General features: G+C 53.2%; 1 protein-coding gene across 5 annotated transcripts in view; it reads right to left on the bottom strand.

The window, feature by feature from the left end:
* Positions 1-1,509: 1,509 nt before the first annotated feature.
* NFASC (neurofascin) overlaps positions 1,510-20,726 on the bottom strand; it is a 187,097-nt gene continuing 167,880 nt past the window's right edge. For 2 of the 5 annotated variants that reach the window (XM_007470670.1, XM_007470672.1), the window contains 3 exons: positions 7,924-8,055; positions 5,579-5,648; positions 1,904-2,135 (listed from right to left, as the gene is read on the bottom strand). In XM_007470670.1, coding sequence (XP_007470732.1) covers positions 1,904-2,135; positions 5,579-5,648; positions 7,924-8,055 — 434 coding nt within the window. Of the gene's footprint in view, positions 2,136-5,578; positions 5,649-7,923; positions 8,056-15,784; positions 15,938-17,105; positions 17,223-20,726 lie in introns of all 5 variants that reach the window. The other 3 variants (XM_007470669.1, XM_007470668.1, XM_007470671.1) reach the window with 3 other exon arrangements.

Here is a 20,726-nt window from a genome sequence, read left to right as displayed (position 1 = left end):
TGGCTCAGCTCTGGGCTACATTTTCTCACCTGCAGACAGAGTAGGTGTGCCTATGGGCTTGACCTTCAACTGACTGATTATTAAGTGATGCAAGCATTGCTAATACCTTTGTGGCTTAAACATGTGGCAAACGATGCTTTAATAATGTCTCTGAAGGACACAGCCCTGCACCTGCCCAGGTCGCCTGGCAAGAAGCTGGAGGCTCCAATCAGAGGCTGTGTCTGTGGCAGGTGGTCCACTACTAGGGGTCAGCTTCACCCTCCTGAAACCGACTTTAGCTGCAGCAACAGCTGAAGGGTTACTCTTAGGCTCTAGATCTCTCTCTTCCTCTCTCTGAGGCTAGGTACCTTTGGTTTCAAAATGGAATAGGTGGGGAGCGTGAAGGCAGTGCCTTGGGTCTCAGAGAACTGCAGGTCTGCGAGTGTCTCCATCTGGGGCAACGGGCTGCAGGGCACATTTTGAGTGGCTACTTCTGGTTCTGCTGTGATGCTTGCATAGGCCGCCCCATTCTCCTTGAGACTGATGTCACTGGAGGCTTCAAGGCTTGCAGGGAGGGGCTGGGAACCTGGGAACTGCAGGGACAGGTCAGAGCTGCATAAGGCATATGAAGAGCACTCCCAGGCCAGGCTTTACAGCACTGTTGGTCGGGGGAGGGGGGGGTCTCCTGATAGGTAAATACCCTAAGGAAAGGACACACCGGCTCAGTCTTGGGGGCAGCAGGGCCCCATCCACACGGCCATATAACACCAGTTTCAACATCATACAGGAGCTGCTATCTGCTAGAGACAAAAGGGGGAGCAGTGCTTTCCACCCCCAAGCACACCAGCACAGCCTTCACGTCGCAGGGGTCCATCTCCTGGAGGGCAGCAGCACAGACCCTGACCAGGTGGGAGGCACCCTCTACTCTGGATGCAGTGGGTGTGGTCCTCTCTCCCACATCCTGAGTTTCACTGATGGGGAGGAAGGAAGTCCAAACCTAGCCCTTTCCTTCTCTCTCGAGGTGGGCACAGCTCCCTAGGGACAGACGCCTGGTTTTCCTCTGCTTGAGGTACAGTCACTGGAGCTGAAGTCCTTCCCACTCCTGTTCCTTAAACTCCTTCAGTCAGTGCAGCTTTTGTCTCAGACACTCCAGAGGCAGAGGCAGGGGCAGGGTAAGAGCCAGGAACAAGAGGTAAGCCCACCTCCCAACTGCACAGGGCAAGGCAAGGAGGCCTGCTTACCCTCTCCCTGCCAAAAATACTGTCATTTTCCAGAAAGGAGCCAAGCCCAGCTCAGCAACTGACAAGGCTGAGGTGGATGGGTCGGGGGCCAGGGGAGGCATGTGGCGAGAAAGGCATCCTTCGGAAATACGTTGGCCCAGCCGCGGTTTGAATACTATAGCTTTTCTATATGTTCGTTTACGGATCAATCCCTTTTTTGCCTATCTCTGCAGTTTCCCGGGGGAGAATCCACCTATTCTTTCTTTTTTTTCCAGGGTCATTTCTTCAAAAGGAAAAGAAAATGGAGATGTTGGGTCTGGAGGAGAAGACCCACAAAGCAAAAATAAAGACAATGAGTAAAAGTACCGGAACCAACAGAAACTGGTGAGTGTGTGTGTTGAGGTCAAGGGCAGGCAGTGTGGGTGGAGGCTGGGGGTGGCTGTGAGGCTGAGCAAGGGACCTGGGCTCCCTCCAGCTGAGCTTAGCCATGGCTCCGGCTCGCCCACCGGTGGCACCGCGGGGGGGTCATCGGGAGGGGGCTTGCGGTTGGCTGGGTGGTCACTGGTCCTCACAGCTTGGCAGACTCCCATGTTGTACCCTTGTCCCTGAAGGTGGTGGCGGCTTTGTGGTAGGTCTGCAGTGGCTCGTCTCCCCCTCTCCCCTCCTTCTACTTGCAAGGTAGTGGCTGTGCCTGGGGGGCTCTGTTAGGCCAGAGAATAGATGGCGTTGACAGGAGATGTGGCCTCTGAGCTTTCGTTGCCCTCTGTCTCTTCCTTGTCCTTTTTGACTGTGTACTGGCCGATGAAGGAGCCGTCCTCATTGAACTGTCCCTCGCCGCCCTCGCCGTAGTCCACCAGGCTGTCATCACTCTCCTGCTGCTTGATGGTGCCATCCAGGGACGTCTGGCTGCCCTGCAAGGGCTTGTTGTCCTCATCACTGGATGGAGAGAGGACAGAGAGTCAGGGCTGGCCCACCCAGCGCAGCCCAAACCCAGGCCGGGCGGAAGAAGGCCTCCAGCCTCTTGCCAGGCATGCGTACCACATAGCTCAGAGAGGACGGGACCTCAGGGATGACCCAGACCAGCCTTCACTCCCCTCCCTGTTCTGCAGAAGGGAAGCTGAGGCCTAGAGAGGACGGCATCGTCTCCCAGGCGAGGGGCAAGCTGGTGCAGAGCTGGGATGGACCCACACTCCTGGACGCCGGGTCTGGGATCCTCTCCGGGAAGCTGGGTCGCTCTCCGGGGTGGAAGCAGGCAGAGGACGCCACCTCATGGTGAGGCAGAGCCAGCTGCTTGTAGACCAGGGGGACAGGAAGGGTCAAAGAAGGGCAGTCAAGGACTTGGAGTTCTGGTCCCATGTGTGTCACTGTGTGGTTCTGTGGCCTTGGGAAAGCCCTTCCTTCTTACTGGGCCTTAGTTCCTCCATCAAGAGGGTTCAACTAGCTTTGACTCTCTGTGATCTGTGACCGTCTCTGGAAAGACTCTGCTCTTGACAAAATGCAAGGGTCTGGGCCTTAAAGGGACAAACCTCTCCCTGCCTTTCCCCTTCTTTGTCCTGGTGGTGTCCCTCTCAGCTCTGGTTTATCCACAAACAGATGCCGTTGTTTCAGGGCTAGCAAGTGATGGAGGGAGGAGGCAGGGGCATGCAAATGAGATAGGAGGGGCCAGCAACTTGAGACAAAACCAGCAAGGCTCAGAGGATCCAGCTCAGCCCCCACCTGAGGCCCCAGGTCCTGCCCTTAAGCTCCTCTCAGGCAAGGAGAGCTGGTAGTTAAAGTGGCATCTACCCACTGGGGTGCCTGCTGTGCCCCCAGGAAGTGAGATACCCCGAGTGGGCCGGCATCTGCTCAGGCACCACCTCCCTCCCCCTGGCTCTTTTAGGCTCAGAGGCGGGGACCAGGTGCTGCTGGCTGCACTTCAGAGGAGAGACGAGGTCCCGGCAGGGGGCAGCCGGACCAGCAATGGGCATCTGGGTCCCGGCAGGCAGGACCACAGCGGTGCCAGGCAGTCTGAGCAGACACCCCCTCACCCCCACTCCCCTGCCCCAGGCCACACTTAGCCCTTCCTGGGCTTGTGTGGCAAACCACCGGCTGAGTTGCCATTAGAGTGGGCAGTGAGTTCTCACTTCTAACCGCAGTGCCGGTCAAAGACAGCTGTCGGGGGGGAGGGCCGCGAGCCAGAGGACCTAGGCGTCAGGAGATGGAAGGCTATTAGCCCACTGCCTCCATGAGCTGAGTGAATGCGGCCCGTTACCCTGCTTAACTGTGTTCTCTGACGGCAGTGCTGTGGGAGAGGCAGCTGAGTGAAGGAAGTGGGTGTCTGGGGTTATGCTGTATTTGTTCAGGCGGTGGAATTCACGTTTTGAGAACCAGCAGATTCTAATGACCAGGCTCCTTACCCCACTTGCCAGTGTTTTTCACAGGCACCCTCTCCCCAGGGCCCTCCACTCCACCTGCAAGGGAGTGACAATCGTGTCTATGTGGTTCTCGGGAATTCCAGGCCCCCAAGCTAAATGCAATCACTGAACAGGGTGGCCCAGTGGGGGTGGGAGGGGTCCTTAGTGTGTCAGGTTCTTGTGGGGAAAGAGGATCTCGGTCTGGAAAGAACAGACCTCTCCTAAGGGAAGCCTGAAAGAAACCCAATGACTGTGGCCCCCTGGTCCAGCCACCTGTTAGCCTACCTTCCAGGAGACCTTCGAGGACCAGGTGGACAGACAAGGGAGAGAGACACACCAGAGAGGTGCTTGGGCAGCAAGGTCCCAGACGAGCAGGGTGAGCCAGACCCCCAGCCTGTCCCGCCCAGAAATTTGGTTTTTCCTCTAATGTATTAATTTCTCCCCTTTCCCAGTTTCGGACTCTTGGACTCATCCAAGTGGGGGCTCTAGGACGGATGCCGCAGGCCTCCCCAGAGCCGAAGCCAAGAGTGTATGTGCGTGCGCTTGTGTGTGTGTACATGTGTGTGCGTGGTGTGGAAGCCCGTGCGTGTGTGCACCAGTATATGTGCATCCAGCCTCAGTGTCCGTGGGTCAGGGGGTTGGGGTGGTGAGGAGGCAGGTGTTTTCGCCCAACAGCTTTGGTGTCTGGTGGAGAGGTACCTGAGGAAGTGGCTTCTCATAGCGCAGGTTACCTGGCGCTGTATTTGAGGAGGTCCTCGCCCTTCCTCACGCTGTATGGAGGGCCTGGGGAGAGAAGGCCCAGGGCCTTTGGAACTGATGGCCAGAGGATAGCTCCTGGCCCATGGGGAAGCTGGGCCCCACCAAGGGTGCTAAGGACAGCCTGGGGAGGGGTCTCTCGTGCTTGTTCTTTGGGAGGCTCCTGGGGATGCATGAATTGGACGGATAGACAGGGTCTATAAGCCACCAGACGGGCTCCTGTATGGGCAGAGGCTCTGCCACCCATTGATCTGATCCTGTTTGAGGGGCTGCAGATGGGCAGAGTGGCGGAGGTCCAAGATAGGATAAGGAGAGGTCAGAGGAGGATGGGGTGAACTGGCCCCAGAGAGTGACTTGGTGGGGGTAGGGAAGGAGGCCTCCAATCAGAACATTTCCTCCCTTTGCACTTGGCCTGGGAACGAGACCTCCATGACTCACCCTGCACCATTCCTTTACTGAAAGCATACTTGCCAATAAAATGGACAGATTACAACTTTTGTTAAGCCAGATACAAAGGCCCGTCCAGATTTGAGAGGGAGCATGGGAATAGGACAGCGGCAGTAGCTGGACGCTGGTAGCTGGACGTTGGGCCCCTGGGCTCTCCAATTCTGCACTAGCTCACTGAGTGGCGAGCACAGGAATCTTCCAGGTCACTTCCCAGCCTGGGCCTTGGTCTTCTCATCTGGGACACAGGCACTGGACCAAATGCCTCTCCAAGGCCTATTCCAAGCTGCAGCCCAGAGAAGTCATTCTAGCTCCTGAGGAAAAGGCCTAGAACACCTCCCCACGCCCCCTTCATCCCTCACCTAGTTGAGTTTTAAAGACAATACAACTTCCCCAGGTCATCATCTTCAGAGTTAAGGTGGGGTGTAGGCAGAGAGCAAGCTGAGAGCAGAGCTCATTTCACAGCAAGGGGGGGCCTGGGTGCGCTTTCACAGCAAAAAGGTGGAAACACACAAAGAATGCAATAAATCTGAGTTGTGCAGTTGAATGAATGAAATGCTGTTCATCGAATGAGTGTAAGTGTGTTGGGCAGTGCGCGCCGTCCCCGGGGGAATGGGGGGTGCTGTCACAGAGGCGGAGGTGACAGCCTAATGGGAGAGGACATCCGTGCAGTAGCGTCTCAGCCCAGCTGAGCAGCTCTGAGGGAAGGGGGCTGCCTCAGGGGTTGAGGAGAACCCACCTGACAAGGGGTGCTCTGTGTGAACAGGAGTCAAGGAGATCGCGCACCTGTAATCAAAGGAGCCATCCTCTTCTTTGGGGTCTTCAGGGCCAAGGGGAACATCCTTCTTTTCTCGCACTTGGTCAGTAAGGGAAGCAAAGACAGATGTGATGATTGAGCGTGCTCGAGCTCTGCGGGGCCCCAAAGTACAGCCAAAGAAGCCGCCTCTGGGTTCCATGACTCTCCCTCTTAACAAGGCCCCATCCATGTCCGCCCTGTTCTTGCCTCCCATGGTTGATCAGGTGCCAAGTGAATTCTGCTTCCTCCTCCCCGTCACTGGGGCTTTCTCTTACATCTCCACTGACAACTGAAATCTCCCCGCACCCAGCTCCCCACCACCACTCCATGAGGTCTTCTCCAAACACCAAATGGATGCGATCCTTGGCACCTTTCTTTTTTTCTTTTTTTTTTTTTTTGGCTGCGGCACGCGGCATACTAGATCTTAGTTCCCTGACCAGGGATCGAACCCATGCCCCCTGCAGTGGAAGCGCCGAGTCCTAACCACTGGACCACCAGGGAATTCCTTGGCACCTTTCTTAATCTGGCTCCATGTTATAATTATTTGTGCACATTTATTTTGCCTGTAACAGAATGCCAGTTCTTTTCTCAAGGGTGGGGACTGTGTGTTTCTTCAAAGCTCCTAAGAGAGTGCCCTGGGCAAACAGGACACGCCACACACACCTCTGGAATGGAAGGTGCTCTCTTAACTGTGACCTCACTTGTTTGTGCAACTCCCTCTTCCCACACCTCCTCTGTGATGTGTCAGCATCCCTCCCAGGACCTGTCTTGTGCTGTGATCCTCCTACTATGCCAGCTGCACTGTCCTTGACGGAGAGGGCACCTCTCTTTCTAGTATCCTTAGCACCCAGCACAGAGCCTGGCACACAGCAGACACTGAGGTGAGTGGCTTCGTTTCTTTCTGAGGTACAAGGCAGGATAGTCACCCCTATTTTAGGGGAGGGAAGCTGAGGCCTTGAAGATGTCACGTAACTAATTCGCAACTAAACAAAGTTTAAGGTGGAGACTGGAGCCCTGGCCTCAAGGCTCCTGGTTCACTCATCTTCCTAATGGACGGGTGGCTTCCCTTGGAGCTGGAGGAAAGGAGATTAGCTGTAAGAAGAACTTTTTGGAACGGGCAGAGGAAGGCTGAGTTTATCTGATCAGTTCTCAGGTGCATCAGTTCCACCTGGAACAGAGGGTAAGCTCAGAAAGGCTGCCCTTCTCCTAACTCTGCCTTTCTGTCTTACAGAAGAAAACCAGCCCCGACACAGCACAACAAAGTGAAAGAAAACATCATTCATCAATAAAGAAGTATAATTTCCTGCCCTCCCTGACTTGAAGGAGAGGCATAACTCTTTAGAATCCTAGGGTCTGAGGGCACACGGGCCAGGGGAAGAAAATAAAACAGAATCTCCTCTCTCTTTGGGTTGAGTTTTAGGGGATTGTGGAGGAGGATGTGTTCACAGAGATGCACAGAAGCTGGCACTTGGGGAGCATGGGGTGTGTCTGGCGATGGCTTTGGGGGCGGGGAGCAATTTCATTGTGCAATCCAGCTGGATTTTCACTCAGGGTCATCCATTATCCTGTCTCCTGTCACCCTACCCACTCCATCACAGACAGATGGCTTTCTCATCCCTGTTTGAAAAACAGTCAATATTTCCAGAAACAAAAAAGCCAGAGGTCCTTGTCCTTGACCTTAGTTTGTCTGGGCTGGAGGATCTTCAGGCCACAGAAGAGAAATACTGCTCTGGGACTCAAGAAAAGCTCAAAGCCCTTTAAGGACTGGGGGTCACTCTCAGTGCAACCCACCCCTCAGCCTCTGCCAGCTCCTCATGTAGGAGCATCTGACCCTCTGTTGGTGTATCTGTGATTTCAACCCAGCCATGCTGAAAGCCCAGCTCTGCAGCCTCTCTCATGCATGTGCTGCTTCCATTCCAGACCTCTCTTCACTCCGGCCTCTCTCTTACGGTTACAGAAAATGCATCTCTCCTTCCCACTTCACTGGGACATAGGATCCTAATGAGATTCAGGCTGAAAAAAGCCAATTACTGAGCAGATGGGTGGTGAGTCAAGGGGAGGGAAGGTCATTCTTAAAGGGAGCCAGGGTTCTTTCCATCTCCTCTCTGGCTGCCCGGACTGCTCCATCCCCCCACCTCAGGTGAACTTAATTAACTCAAGTGCTTTCTGGCAACTCTAAGATGCACAGAACAGGCAAGAGGACTGAACGTCCAAGCTTGGCAAGGACTGTGCTCACTGAGAGGGCGGAGCCTCCTGGAGCTGGCAGGGGACCTGGTGACTCACAGGAAAGCCCGCTGGCCTTGTCCCCCAAGCCCGCTCCTCTGACACATCTTACCTGGGTACTTGCCGCCTCGACTCCTCTTGATGAAACAGACGATGAGCAGGGTCAGCACCAGGAGGGCGACGGCACACATGAGCCCAATGAACCAGCCCTGGGTGGCGATGTCCGCCTGGTTGTTGGTGTAGGCTGGCGGGGGAGGGCCAGAAGCAAACATGTGGTGAATGATTCACGTGGGGGAAGGTGAGGAGGGGAGGGAAGAACTTCAGTTATTTCATGTCCAGTTTCCTCCTGCAGCCTAACAGTACCACCCAGCAGCTCTCTGGCCCAAACTACCCTACCCTACTACAGGGACAAAGAGAAAATAATGTAAAAGTCAAGGTCAAAAGGTCAGAAAAGAGGCACAGGACAAGGGTACAGGGAGCAGAATAAGCAGCAGAAGGCTGAAGAGGCCCTTTAGGAAGGGAAGTTTCCTAAGCATGAGGCATGGCATTCTTACAAACCCGATGGCTGGTGGGGAATGAGGGAAGGCCAGGGATTGACTATGATTTCCCACGAATGAGCCACAGGGGTGAGCCGGCACGCTACCCGTCAGGGAACAAGGTCAGTGGTCACATGGCAAAACCCCTGGAAGAACAAATGCCTTCGCAGGCCTGCACAGGCACAGAGCAGCGGCCTGTCCCACCAGTACGGCCCTGAAGCCAACCGGGCTTCCCGGCAGTGGGTCGCAGGTGGGGTACAGTTCCAGGATGCCCTGTGCTTCCTCGTGTCTCCCCAGCTGCACTGTGGGCTCCCTGACAGCAAAGACAGTCCCTGTGTGGGTAGCCCAGACGGGCCGGTGGTGAGGTTAGGGCCAGGGCTATGCATTTAGCACACCCCACGCTGCCGCTTCCAGACCACTTCCATACGTGGAGACCCCTGTGACAGTGGGTCCCTCGCTGTCCCTGCCTGGACACGTGGAGACCTGTCTCAAAGTGGGCAGACACCTTCATGACGCACCTTCATGATGGTGTCCTGGAGGACCAATGGCTAAGGTTAGAGATCGGAAGGGGTCGGGTGGGTAGGAGTCACTTGCCCTCTTCCTTTCTACGGACTGGAGAACAAAAGAAGCAGCCTTCCGTGGAAACCACGACGTGGAGGACAGGAAGGATCACAGGGGCAGAACAGACCCTGGGTAACCCTGGGGCCAGCAGAGCGAGCGGAGTGGCCTCTGGGAGAGCCAGACAACATCGGGAGTGCTGAGAGCCACACAGCCAGAGCCGAAGCTCAGGGCCTCCTCGGGGGAAAAGCACAGGCACAGAGGATGGACCCTGGGCCCGTGCCGTTCTCTAGGGTCTGCATCACACACCATTTTGTGGGGCACATATCTGGGTGCAGTCTACCCTTTGCTCTTCTTGGGCAGAGAAACTGTCTTTATAGAGTTCTCAGCATCTAGCCAAGGGCATTGCACCAAGATGGGTCTCAATAAACAATGAAGACTGATGAACAAGACCTTCCACGCTCTCTGTGCTCTGGCTGCCCAGGCAGCCCGGGATGGAAAGCAGCTGAGTCCCATGGGAACATGGCTGTGACTACCCTGATCCAGGTACGCTGTGGGGCAAGTCCCATCCCTGCTTCCACTCCCGCTTCCGAAGGCCATTTCCTGCACAGGGTCAGAGAGGTCTTCCTAAACCGCATGCAGGATCAGATCACTTCCTCGCTTCAACCTCCAATGCTTCTCATTAGTTAGGAAAAACCGTCCATTCCTTATCCTGATTTGCTGGGCTCCATCAGTCCCATCTCCCACCACCCTGGACACTCCAGCCACGCTGGCCACTCCCACTCCTGCCTCAGGGCCTTTGCATCTGTTGCTCTTTTTTTCAGACGGCTGCCTCAGCAAAGGTCATCTCTTCAGAAAGGCCTTCCTGGAACTTCCCAGATAAGGCAAAAGCCCTCTCCCCCACCCAGCCACTCTCTATCTGAGGGCTCGAATTTATCCTCTTCATAGCACTTATAACCATTTGCTATCTTACTACTACTAACAGTTTACACCTATAAGCACTTCCTATGGGCTGGCACGACTCCAAGTGCTTTCCCATGATTATCTAATTTAATCCTCACAACCCCGTCAGGTGGATTTTTACTATTACTCCTACTTCACAGGTGGGGAAACTGAGGCACTGAGGTTAGTGATTTGCTTAGGGGCCCAGAGCTGGTAAGTGGTAGAGCTGAGTTGTGACCCCTGGCCGTCACAGCTCGAGTCTGTGCTCTTCACTATTCCACTCTCATCTCTCCACCCAGAAAGTAAGCTCCTTGAAGGAGGGACTGTCAGGGTTACTGTCGTCCCCCCCAGTGCTGGGACACAGCCTGGAACGTAGAGGCACTTGATTCACATCTGCTTCCTGACTTCCTTCCCTTCGCTCAGTCCACTCATCCTCTTGGCCTGATGGGGTCTCTGCCTCCCTCAAACTCCACGCTGCCCTCCCTTCTGCATCACCCATTCCAGCACGCGACTCAGTCGCCAGCTGTGGGTCCCCTTGGCAATTAGGGCACCTTTTTGGGCTTGCCTTGAGCTTTGCTGGAAGAAGATGAAGACCCAGGCCCCTCACAGATTCACTAAGTCACACTTCAACTGGACCTTCTCTGCAGCCTGGCCACCCTTCCACTCCTTTCTCACTGCCCCTCCCAACTGCTCCCCCTCCCCCCCTCGCTGCCCCCACGTGACCCTCTCTCTGAGTCAGTGTCTCGGTGTCGAGCTCACCTGCTCCACTCTGGAGACCACTGAAACCTCACAGCCTCCATGACTGTCCCTTCCTTCTGTGTCCAGTAGGGCTCTCCTCTCTCCCCTCTGAAGGGACCCAATGCCTCACCTCCTTGGTGGCTCAATCCTGTAATGATCTCTGAAAACTCTAGCATTTTCAGTTTCTTGCTCTGTGCTATCTCCTCCCTTCTGCTCTTAAGCACGTTGAAGCTCCTTGTATCTTAAAACAAAAAACCCTTGAGGAACCTGGCAGACTTTTTGGCTCTAGTGCATGCACTGTCCTCTTACAGGTAAACACTTTAATCTTCCATCATCTCCAGTTCCTGCCAACTCCTTTCTCTGCCCCCAAGACGCTAACCTCGAGCCCCTCTGTACTCAGCGCTCATCCACCATCACTGAGGGCATCTTTCCCAGACTTACCTCGACACCCTTGACTCTTACTCTCACCTGCCCTCCAGTCCTGCCCTTCCAACTGGTGATCCTTTTTTCATCTCTCATTGTCCTTCCAGCCTGTTCCACACTGTAAGCCCAGGGCTTGCTCCTGACATCTCCTTGGACGGTCCCTCTGCCCGCTTCCTGCCCCCCTGCTTCTGCCAGTGGCTTCACGACTCATCTCTAAGGGCTATCATTTTACTCCTTCCAAAATGTCTCTCATATTCACGTCACTGCCCCATTCTAAAGGAGTCCCCTCACCCCAGTGTCCATCAGATCCCAAGGATACAATGACACATCATGTTATCATGTTCCCAGAACACTTCCATCATGCCAGGTGCTCTGGTCTTCCCCTCCCTGCATCCTTCCCATCCTGCCCCAGAGAGCCTGGATTGCCACCCTTCTTGCCCTCCACCTTTCCACGTTGTACCCACTCCTTCCTGAATCTCCCATTCCTCCAGCTCACACCAATCTCCGAACCCCCACTTCACCCCTGTTTACTCTGTACAATGTAACATTCAATTGCTCTGTGTCCTGCGTTCTGATGTCCAATGATACTATTAAGGCTTGAGAAAAGGGGATTCCTTGGGCCCCCTCGTACTTAGCATGATGTTGCTCACCTAACAAGCAGTCATTGACTACTTATTGATTAATGACCAATTTAATCCTAATATACTATGGTTAACCTGGGGTATCTCTTTCATTTTTTCCTGATACCAGCTGGAGGGTCACATGGATATTGGCTTGACCACGTGCCACCCGGGCACTGGGATGAAGGAGTCACTTCAACTTGTGTTTGGATGGTGGTCACCACCTCTTGCAGAGAAGTTGGTCTGAATGTCTGCAGTGACCTGTTTGCTCCACCATCTCGCGGATAGCCATCTCCCACGAGACTCCTTTCTCTTGGGAGAGAAAGTCACAATTCCAGGGAAAGTGGCCATATGGGCAATTTAGAAATTAAATGTAGCTTTCCATTCCTGAGAGCACCATGTAAAGTTCAAATGTTACCTTCAGTCCTCACTGAAAAGATCAAAGAAATTTCTGTGAAGTTTGGACATAGAAGGCTGTTCAAAACCAAGTAGATTTTGTAACTATGTTTGGTGATAGATGTTAACTAAACCTATAGTGATAATCATTTTGCAGTATATACATTGATCAAATCATTATGTTGTACGCCTAAAACTAATCAGTGTCAGTGATACACAAAAACAAAGAAAGCAAAAACCCAGTGGGATCTGGGGTAAGGTGGGCTCAACCAGACCCCATCACAATGACTTAGTTTCTCAAAACCAAAAGAAATTTAGGACACGATCTCACTCACAATGTGACCCCACAAACAGACTCTGAGAGGAATAAGGCATTTTTGCAAGGCTTCAGGGCAATTACATTTGTCTGCTAACACCACTCTGAATTGATCCATTCAACATGTTTCCAGATTCCTAACAGACACAGTAATAGCAACCTCCCAAGACCAGGGTATATTTACACTCACCACCTTTGCTGTAGCTAACGGAAGCCAGAACAGCACCCATTCATTGGGTACACACAGGTCCTAATAACTCTTACTCTGGCCTAGAGGCCATATTTTGTGTGCCTTCCACACCGCACCCTACAATTCTGCTCAGAAATGGGCAGTTCACCTGCAAGGCAGACAGTACCCATAACTCTGAACTCTAATCAGGAGGAAACTGGTTTGGCCACTGGAGAGAGGCCAGTCACTCAAAAGTCAGCAAAAAAATTATATTTTAGAAATAGGGCAGATGAACAAGTATGACAGGGATGGGCTTTTTGTTTGTTTGTTGGTTTTGCAGTACACGGGCCTCTCATTGTTGTGGCCTCTCCCGCTGTGGAGCACGGGCTCCGGGAGCGCAAGCTCAGCGGCCATGGCTCACGGGCCCAGCCGCTATGCGGCATGTGGGATCTTCCCAGACCGGGGCACGAACACGTGTCCCCTGCATCGGCAGGCGGACTCTCAACCACTGCGCCACCAGGGAAGCCCCTGGGCTTTCTTCAAATGCAGTTTAGCTTGGCTGCTCTCACTTAAGCATCATTTTACACCTTTCCATCTCACCTCGCTCCATCCTGGGTTTCTCCCAAACACAGCAGAAAGAGGCCAAATACAAGTAGGTCCCCTAATGTCCCTCCTCCCGGAGTCCCTGAGGTCTAAGGCAGTTTGCTGTCTGTCTCGCTGGCCCCCGTCAGCCCCCCATCCCACCTGCCCCAGGATGTAAGAGCTGGCAGGCCTCCTGGAGTCCAGGGTTATGTGTTTGTGGTCCCTCGGGTCTCTTTGGCTTCAAAAGCTTCAAGAATTGGTGATTAACTTCCCATGTGAGATCTTTCTGGTGAGAGTCAGGGAGCTTGTTAGCATTCCTTGTGGTTTTCTTCCATTTCCTTCCTGAACCACTGTAGCATGTTTGAGTCTATAGACTACAGTGATGGCCTGTGGTTGCCTAAATGACTAGTGGTTGGGCCCAGAGATGATCACTTACTTTGATGAGACACAGGGACCTGGGACATTGTGTGAACTTGACTCTGGAGTCCAGCCACTCCTTTGTGTGTTTTCAAAGGATCTGAACACACACTCACAGACACACATGAACTTCAGAAAGTGGAAATATTTTCCTTCTCTATGTGGTTCGCACATAGTCATTTCCAGCCAGCCAGTGAAGTAAGTGAGCTGTATGTACTCAGGGCGAGGGTCATACCTGCCCTCTCCAGCTTGCACTGGGAGGAACTGGGGAAACATGCAAGTGCTGAAGGCCTCAATCACTCTGAAAGCAAGTTATGGGATCAGTTCCTCCATAGCAACCACAGGAAAAGAGAAATGAACACCTGAGTCAATATTCAGAAGTGTATTATCAATCATTATTATTATTTTTCTGTATTGCATGTTTCATATCTCAAAGCAGATTGGGACATACCCCAGGGCAGGGGCTGGTCCTTTTTGCCCTGGCTCTTTCTCCCCAACCCTCACCCACAGTCCCAAGGCTCAGCTCTGGGAGAAGTCGAAGTCTGAAAGCAGGCTGAGCTGGCTTTTGCTGCAATCCCTAGGATGGAACGCTATCCTCAAATCTCATCTTTGCTTTCTGCCCCTGTGCTGGACTCAAGTTTGTAATGAGCAAAATCAAATGCACGCACTGGTGAGCAACAGCTTGGGACCTTGACTGGGTAAGACAGAATCCAGCCACCTGCTCTGCTTGGTCAACTGTCCAGTCCCCTGGCCTGGCTCCCAGGATGACCTGGCTGCTCACGGACGTCCTGCCTGAGATGGCCTGGTTAGCCTCAAGCTGGCAGCCAGACTCTCCCCGAGTCTTGATGGCATGGGCATGCACAGGACAGGCAGAGACACAGGGAGGAGGCCGGGACACCCAGACCAGGAGGCACCAGGCTAGCAGGGGTGGCGTGAGGCCCTTATACACATGGGCAGTGACTCTCAAGATGCAAGCTACCAAGATCAGCCTCATCAAGCCAGGCACAGGGAGAGTAATACATACTTAAATCCACATTCAGAAGTTCATATAAACCATTGTGTGTTTTTTCCTTTATCCTGTGTCTAGTAACCTGCATCTGATTAGGACGTGCCTTGAGGCAGGGACTGGTGCTTTCCTCTCTCAGTCTCTTTCCCCACGCTCATCCTTACCCCGGGGCTTAGGAAACTAGCCACTTGGCTAGCCTGCCTGGCTGATTTTAAAGAGACACACAGACAGAGAAGCAGGTGTCCTCACGGTCTGCAGACTGCCAGCCACCCTGATCAACAGAGAGATTTCTGAACCTTGTTCCTTTTACTGAGCCCCGGCTGGCACAAGTGAAGACGCTTCTCCATCCACGGCCCTGAGAGGTCCGGGGCTCTGCTAGGATTAGAAAGCCCTCCCCAGTACGACCAAAGGTCAACTACTTTTTTTTTTTTTTTTTTTTTTTTTTTTTTTTTTTTTTTTTTTTTTTTTTTTTTTTTTTTTTTTGCGGTACGGGGGCCTCTCACTGTTGTGGCCTCTCCCGTTGCGGAGCACTGGCTCCGGATGCGCAGGCTCAGCGGCCATGGCTCACGGGCCCAGCCGCTCCGCGGCATGTGGGATCTTCCGGAACCGGGGCACGAACCCGTGTCCCCTGCATCGGCAGGCGGACTCTCAACCACCGCGCCACCAGGGAAGCCCAGGTCAACTACTTTTAAGCCACAACCAGCTTGGGGCAAAACTAAACCAAAACAACTTGTGTAACACACTTTCGAATTTTTAAACAACAGATGACAGTGGCAAGGCAGTGACATACATGCTGATCCTTGGTTTGGTTCTTGGGAGGATTTTTTGGGTCAAGACCCTTGGATGGCCTATCCCCTAACCCCACGTGCGAGAAGCAAGACCCTGTGCCTCCGGGACACATTGCCCCCAGACCCACACACGGGGACCATGTCTGCATATACACCAAGCCCCGGTGGCTCAAGCACAGTGGAGGCCAGGTGGTCTCCCCTGCCCTCATTCTACAATGCCTCCGTTCCCCCCTGACATCCCACTCATCCCCACAGGGTCAGAAGCATGGTTTCCTATCTACTGGCATGCACTTTTGGCTCGTTTTGTCTTCCGGGGAGCTGCAGACTGACACATAAGAAGAGCCGAGCCACGTCATGCAAGGTGAGGAAATGGGAGGATGAGTCTTCTTTCCGAGGAGAAGAGACAAGCAGGAAGCCGACAATGAGAACAACATGCCCCATGCTTGTAGGGGACGGCCAGGCCAGGCCAGATCCCCTCTCACCTGTACTGGTCATAAAGGTGATGACGGTACTGCTGATGCCCTCGTTGTCCCGGGAATAAACTCGCAACGTGTATGTCATACCGGGATAGAGGTCTGTCAGCTGTATGGGCTGGGCCTGGGCCTTAACAGGGACAGATTTTTTCGTATGGTTGCCTGGGGAACAGAAACCTCAGTCAGCCTAAGGCTGAGCACGATGAGCTGGAGAGGCAGTGCTTAGGCTCCTGGGCACCTGTCAAAGGTAGAAGCATGGAGGGTGGGGGAAGGGGCCAGACCTGGAGGTCACTGGGCAGCTCCACCAGCTTTCTCACATGCTGACTCTCCTACACAATGGCCCTGCAGCCTAGGACACTGTTCCCTCTCCTAAAGTTTTCTGTCCTCACCCCAGTCTTAAGCACTTAGCACAACATGACCTGCTTCCTTAAGCTCTCAGGGTGTCAGCCAGCGCTCCGTTACCCTGGAGAGGGTCAGAGAGCCAGTCAGCATCCCTCACGGTAACCGGAGGTGAGACGGCCTCTGCTTCTCAGCTCTCACTCCTGGTTTCCCCTCTCATTTCTCGCTGCGTGGTGAATTCACACATCAGGAGAAGCGAGTGCCTGGGTGTCTGAAAAAGTGCGGACCAAACTAGGAATTCTGGATTCTGTGGATGTGAATATCTCTCCAACCACAGAGAACTAAGAGTTGACTTTGTTCTCCCTCAAAGAGCTTTGGGTGGATTTCCAGCACAAGCCAAATAGGCCAGCATGGTGGGTCTGAGACCTCAGGAACAGGGGCCTTCACTCAGAAAAGGCAGATAGCCTGACCACACTTTACAGCCTCACAAATCTCGACGCTTGCTCCCCAGGTCCAGTAAAGAATGAACAGCTCAGCTCAAGCCACCAGCTGAGACGAGTGACCCTGGACGGTGTCTCTGACCTATGAGCAGCTAGCATCCCTCTGTGAGCAAAGCACAGTTGAACCCCAAGTCTGGACTGGCCCAGCCTGTCTAGAGGAGACAGCTGAGAATCTGGACCCTGAATTAAGGAGATCCAAGCAAAGGTGAGATCTGGCTCATCTGGGGGCCACCAGAACCGTCATCCTGGGCAGGAAATGGACGAAGGGCCCCTCACCCAGGCCGCCCCCACCGCAAGGCACCCCTGGACCTTCACTAACGACCGCAGAAACCCCTTCCTCCTCCTCGAGTCTGCTCTTCCTACCTCGCTGCCGCCTGAGCACATGTCGACTTCATTAAGCCACAATGAAGCGGCTGGAAGGCCTCCCTGAGCCTGGGGGAGCGCATGGGATCTTTTTAATGGCATCTCCGCCACCCGCACAGAATGCTTACTGTCGATGTACTCAACCACAAAGTCAGTTCCGGGCCCGAAATTGTGCTTCCAGGTGATGTTGGCCCATTTACTGTTGGGGAGCACTGTGACGTTCCAGATGGATTGCTCATCGGGGGCTGGTAGGGGGGTTAGAAGAGGAGTTAGTGGTGAGGAGGGAGGCAGCACTGTAGACACACACACACACACACACACACACACACACACACACACACACACACACACACAGGCAGCTAGGAAAGGATAGAGTAGGAAGTGTCTGTGCACAGGGCCCGACAGAGCTCCAAGCTGCAGCCTTGGTAGCCAGGCTAGGTATGAGCAAGTAGTCAGGAGGGCCCGTATGTGAGGGAGAGCCAGAAACTATGTGTCCACATAGGTGGGAGTAGGAATGAAAGAGTGGGTTTGATCCAGGCCATTGGAGGCTCTAACCTGGGTTTATTCCCTTTTTAGGTCCCTTGTCGTGGATGTGAACAGTGCAGCGAAAGGGGCCAGTGAAAAGCCCCATTAGCTAGGATGCAGACGGGGCGGGAGAGCTTGTGCCAGCCTCTTTCCTCTCAACTATAGACATTCTACGGGAAGGAGAGAGGGTATCTTGAAAAGCCACTCGAGAGTCATGCTGAGGTTTGCAGAAAGGACAGGACCAAACAGGGGAAAGCCTTAATGGGATCCTGAAACTGGAGGTGGAGAATGGCAACCTACAAGGGTGACACTGGTCTGAGGAGCCCCTGGGGTCATTCTTGGTCAACAAGATGCTGAATTATTGAAAAATGGCCTCAGATTCTCTAAGGGGACTTGGGGACTAAAACCCCAGGGCCCCAAAACCCCAGGGCCCCCAAACCCCAGGGCCCCCAAACCCCAGGGCCCCAAAAGCAGAGACAGTACGAATCCTTCCTCTCCCTTTCAGGGGCTAGAGGGGACCAGAGAAGATAACTCCTTCTTGACATCCAACGTTCAGTGGTCCAGATACCAGAAGAATCCTGCTCTGTTGCCTTCTCAGCACTGTATCTTTGAGGCCTGATCTCTATGTAACACAGAAGACATTAATTATCTAGTTCCTATGAGCTGGGAGCTACTTTATCAAAGCCATCACCCTGTCTGAAACCACAGCCTGTGGACAGGAGAATGGCACTAATCTTCAAACGTAATCATTTTTCAAGCATCCCAGCGGTCTGATTACCCCATTTCCCAGCAAAGATTTAATAGTGGAATACTAGCATGAAGCCTTATATTTCAAAGACTTTACAAGTGTGGCTCCTCTATATTTTATTAGCATGCAAGGGGGCACTGTCACCGACTCACCTGTCAAAAATAAATGAATACAGTACATTGGTAATGCATTTATTCATTATCTATTTGACATGTGACTGAGTCTGCAGGGCTGGGGAAGTGATAAAAGATCTCCTGGTCTCCACTTCAAAGAAGCACCTTCTCTACTACAACCTTGTCAGTTGTCAGTTGCCCCAGGTGAATATGATTCATTTTAGAAAGAGATTCCATTGATGGCACGAGGCATTCTCCGTGGGGAGGGCAGAAAGCAGCCTTCTTTACTGATCTGCCAAAGGTTTCCGCTGTATTGGCTGCTTTAACTCAGCCCAAATCCCAGCTCCTTAGAATCACATGGCTCTTTCTAGTGGGAATGAATTATGATCAGTTATGATTTGGGGATGTGAGATTTTTCTTCCTCAGCCCTGGGCCCTGGAAATAGCCAAAGAATTTGGGTTTAGACAGTCTGACCACCAATACAAACCTGGCCCAAATCTGACTGTCTTAAAGGTAATGGAGATTGGGGCACTATTAGATAAGGTCAAGCAATGGGAAACCAAAATGATTTAGGGGTGGGAGCTGGAAGAAGGCACTGCCATCTAGAGAGACCAAGATGACGATCACTAAAGAACAGAAAAGCTCAAAGAAAGGCGCCAAGAAGGAAAGCTATCAATTACTATAAAAACAAGAGGAAGAAATGAGGGGAAGCATGGATTGGTCCCGTCAGCTCCTGGGATGTGAGACTTAAGGCGTAGCCCTTGAAATCTGAAAAAGACAAGTTAAGGGCAAAGAAAAAGTCCCATTTCACCACCCAAAAGAGTCAACTTAGGAAACATTTTGTCCTAAGTTGTAAGACACGATAAAGATGAACTTTCATTTTGAAAATCCTGGACAACAGAGCCACTCTGCTGTGTTGAGGGAGATGAGGATGTTGAGGGGAGCCCCCGAGCTCTAAGGATAAGGTCAGAGTGTGGCCGGGCCCCTGCAGCATCTCAGGCTCAGTTAGCAGTTGGGATGTGAGAGTCCACAGGCTACTCCTCTGTGACAGCGAGGCCAATCCTTCCAGAACGAGCAAGACCCACTCCCTGTCTTCATTCTTGGTACATCTTGGAGCATTAAAGTGGGGCACGGAGGCCCACCTGAACGCAAACGAAGCCTCACTACGGACCCAAAGAACACCCATCACCAAACTGCCAGTGGCAGCTTCTCATAGCCTAGCAGGTTTCTCTCAGCCAACTTTTCCCTCCAGAGCATGCTGTTTAAATTCTCGTTATTGCAGCTTTAAAGCAAATCAGTGTTTTCAAGGTCTGAGGAGCATAATGTCAGCTACGTATCACGTGTCTCCCCTTATGGCTCACACAACTCCATGTAATTGGATTAAAGAAGATGCTCACACATGCATTAAGCCTCTATCCTCATTCAAGTGCTGAGAGAAGAGGGGTGGGATGGGTGACAGCGAGGCCTCGGAAGGCGAAGGGGCTTGCCCAGGAAACAGAGGGGGCCTACAATCCTACAGCTGCTGGGGGAGGGCTCTGGGTGCTTCCTGCCAGCCCTGCCGGCTGCATCGTGCTGACTTTACAGCTGGCCTGTGGGCTCCACAAGCTAGAGGCCCTCCCCTCCGTGGTAATAAGAGTGTTTGATGTCAGTTCTTACAAGTACTGCTGGATTCCCGAGGGGGTCTCCTCATGCCGGAAGAACAGAGCTTCCTAGCCTGGCTGCGCGATGCAGGAACAGCACATTCTCTGGGCTCAGCAGACCAGCCCTGGGATCGATTCTTACCACGGGCCCCTAGAAAGGCTGCGATTTTCCCTCCGTGTGTATATCTGGGGGCGTGGGGAACAGGAGTGGGGAGAGCCACAGAGCACTCTCTGGCATTACAGGACTCCTTGGTAATACCATTTCCTGCAAGCTCTGACTAGAAAAGTCTATAAGCGCGCCTTTCGGGGAGAGGTGCAGGGTTCTGGGGACAGAGCTGCCTGGCATGGCAGGCCACTCCCCACTCCTCAGCCCTCTGCTGCAAGGCTGGGGCATCATGGTGGAGACAGGAAGCCTTCTCAGGCTGGTTGGCCAGTGTCAGGCCCTTTCCTTCCCTACTCTCCCCCTTCTGGAGTGCTCAGCCCTAAGCTGATCCCTCAGCATGTGGTTGGAGGCAGTCCTACAGTCTGGGGCCTGGGGGCCCTCTGTTAAAGAACAGGGATCCGAGGTTAGGACAGGGGCTCTGAGCAGTGGAGGCTACCATAGGGGCGGGTGCTCTGTGCCTCTAGGCCACCAGACTGAGAATCCAGTCTCCTGTGCTTTCAAAGCAGAAACAAAGGGAGGTGTTGACCAGCACCATCTTAGACACCTCCCCCCCCCCCCCC

This window comes from Lipotes vexillifer, unplaced genomic scaffold (genome assembly GCF_000442215.2).
Source record: "Lipotes vexillifer unplaced genomic scaffold, Lipotes_vexillifer_v1.1 scaffold1122, whole genome shotgun sequence".
NCBI lineage: Eukaryota > Metazoa > Chordata > Mammalia > Artiodactyla > Lipotidae > Lipotes > Lipotes vexillifer.
The sequence above is the reverse complement of the archived record's forward strand: the minus strand, read 5'-3'. Positions and strand labels throughout refer to the sequence as shown.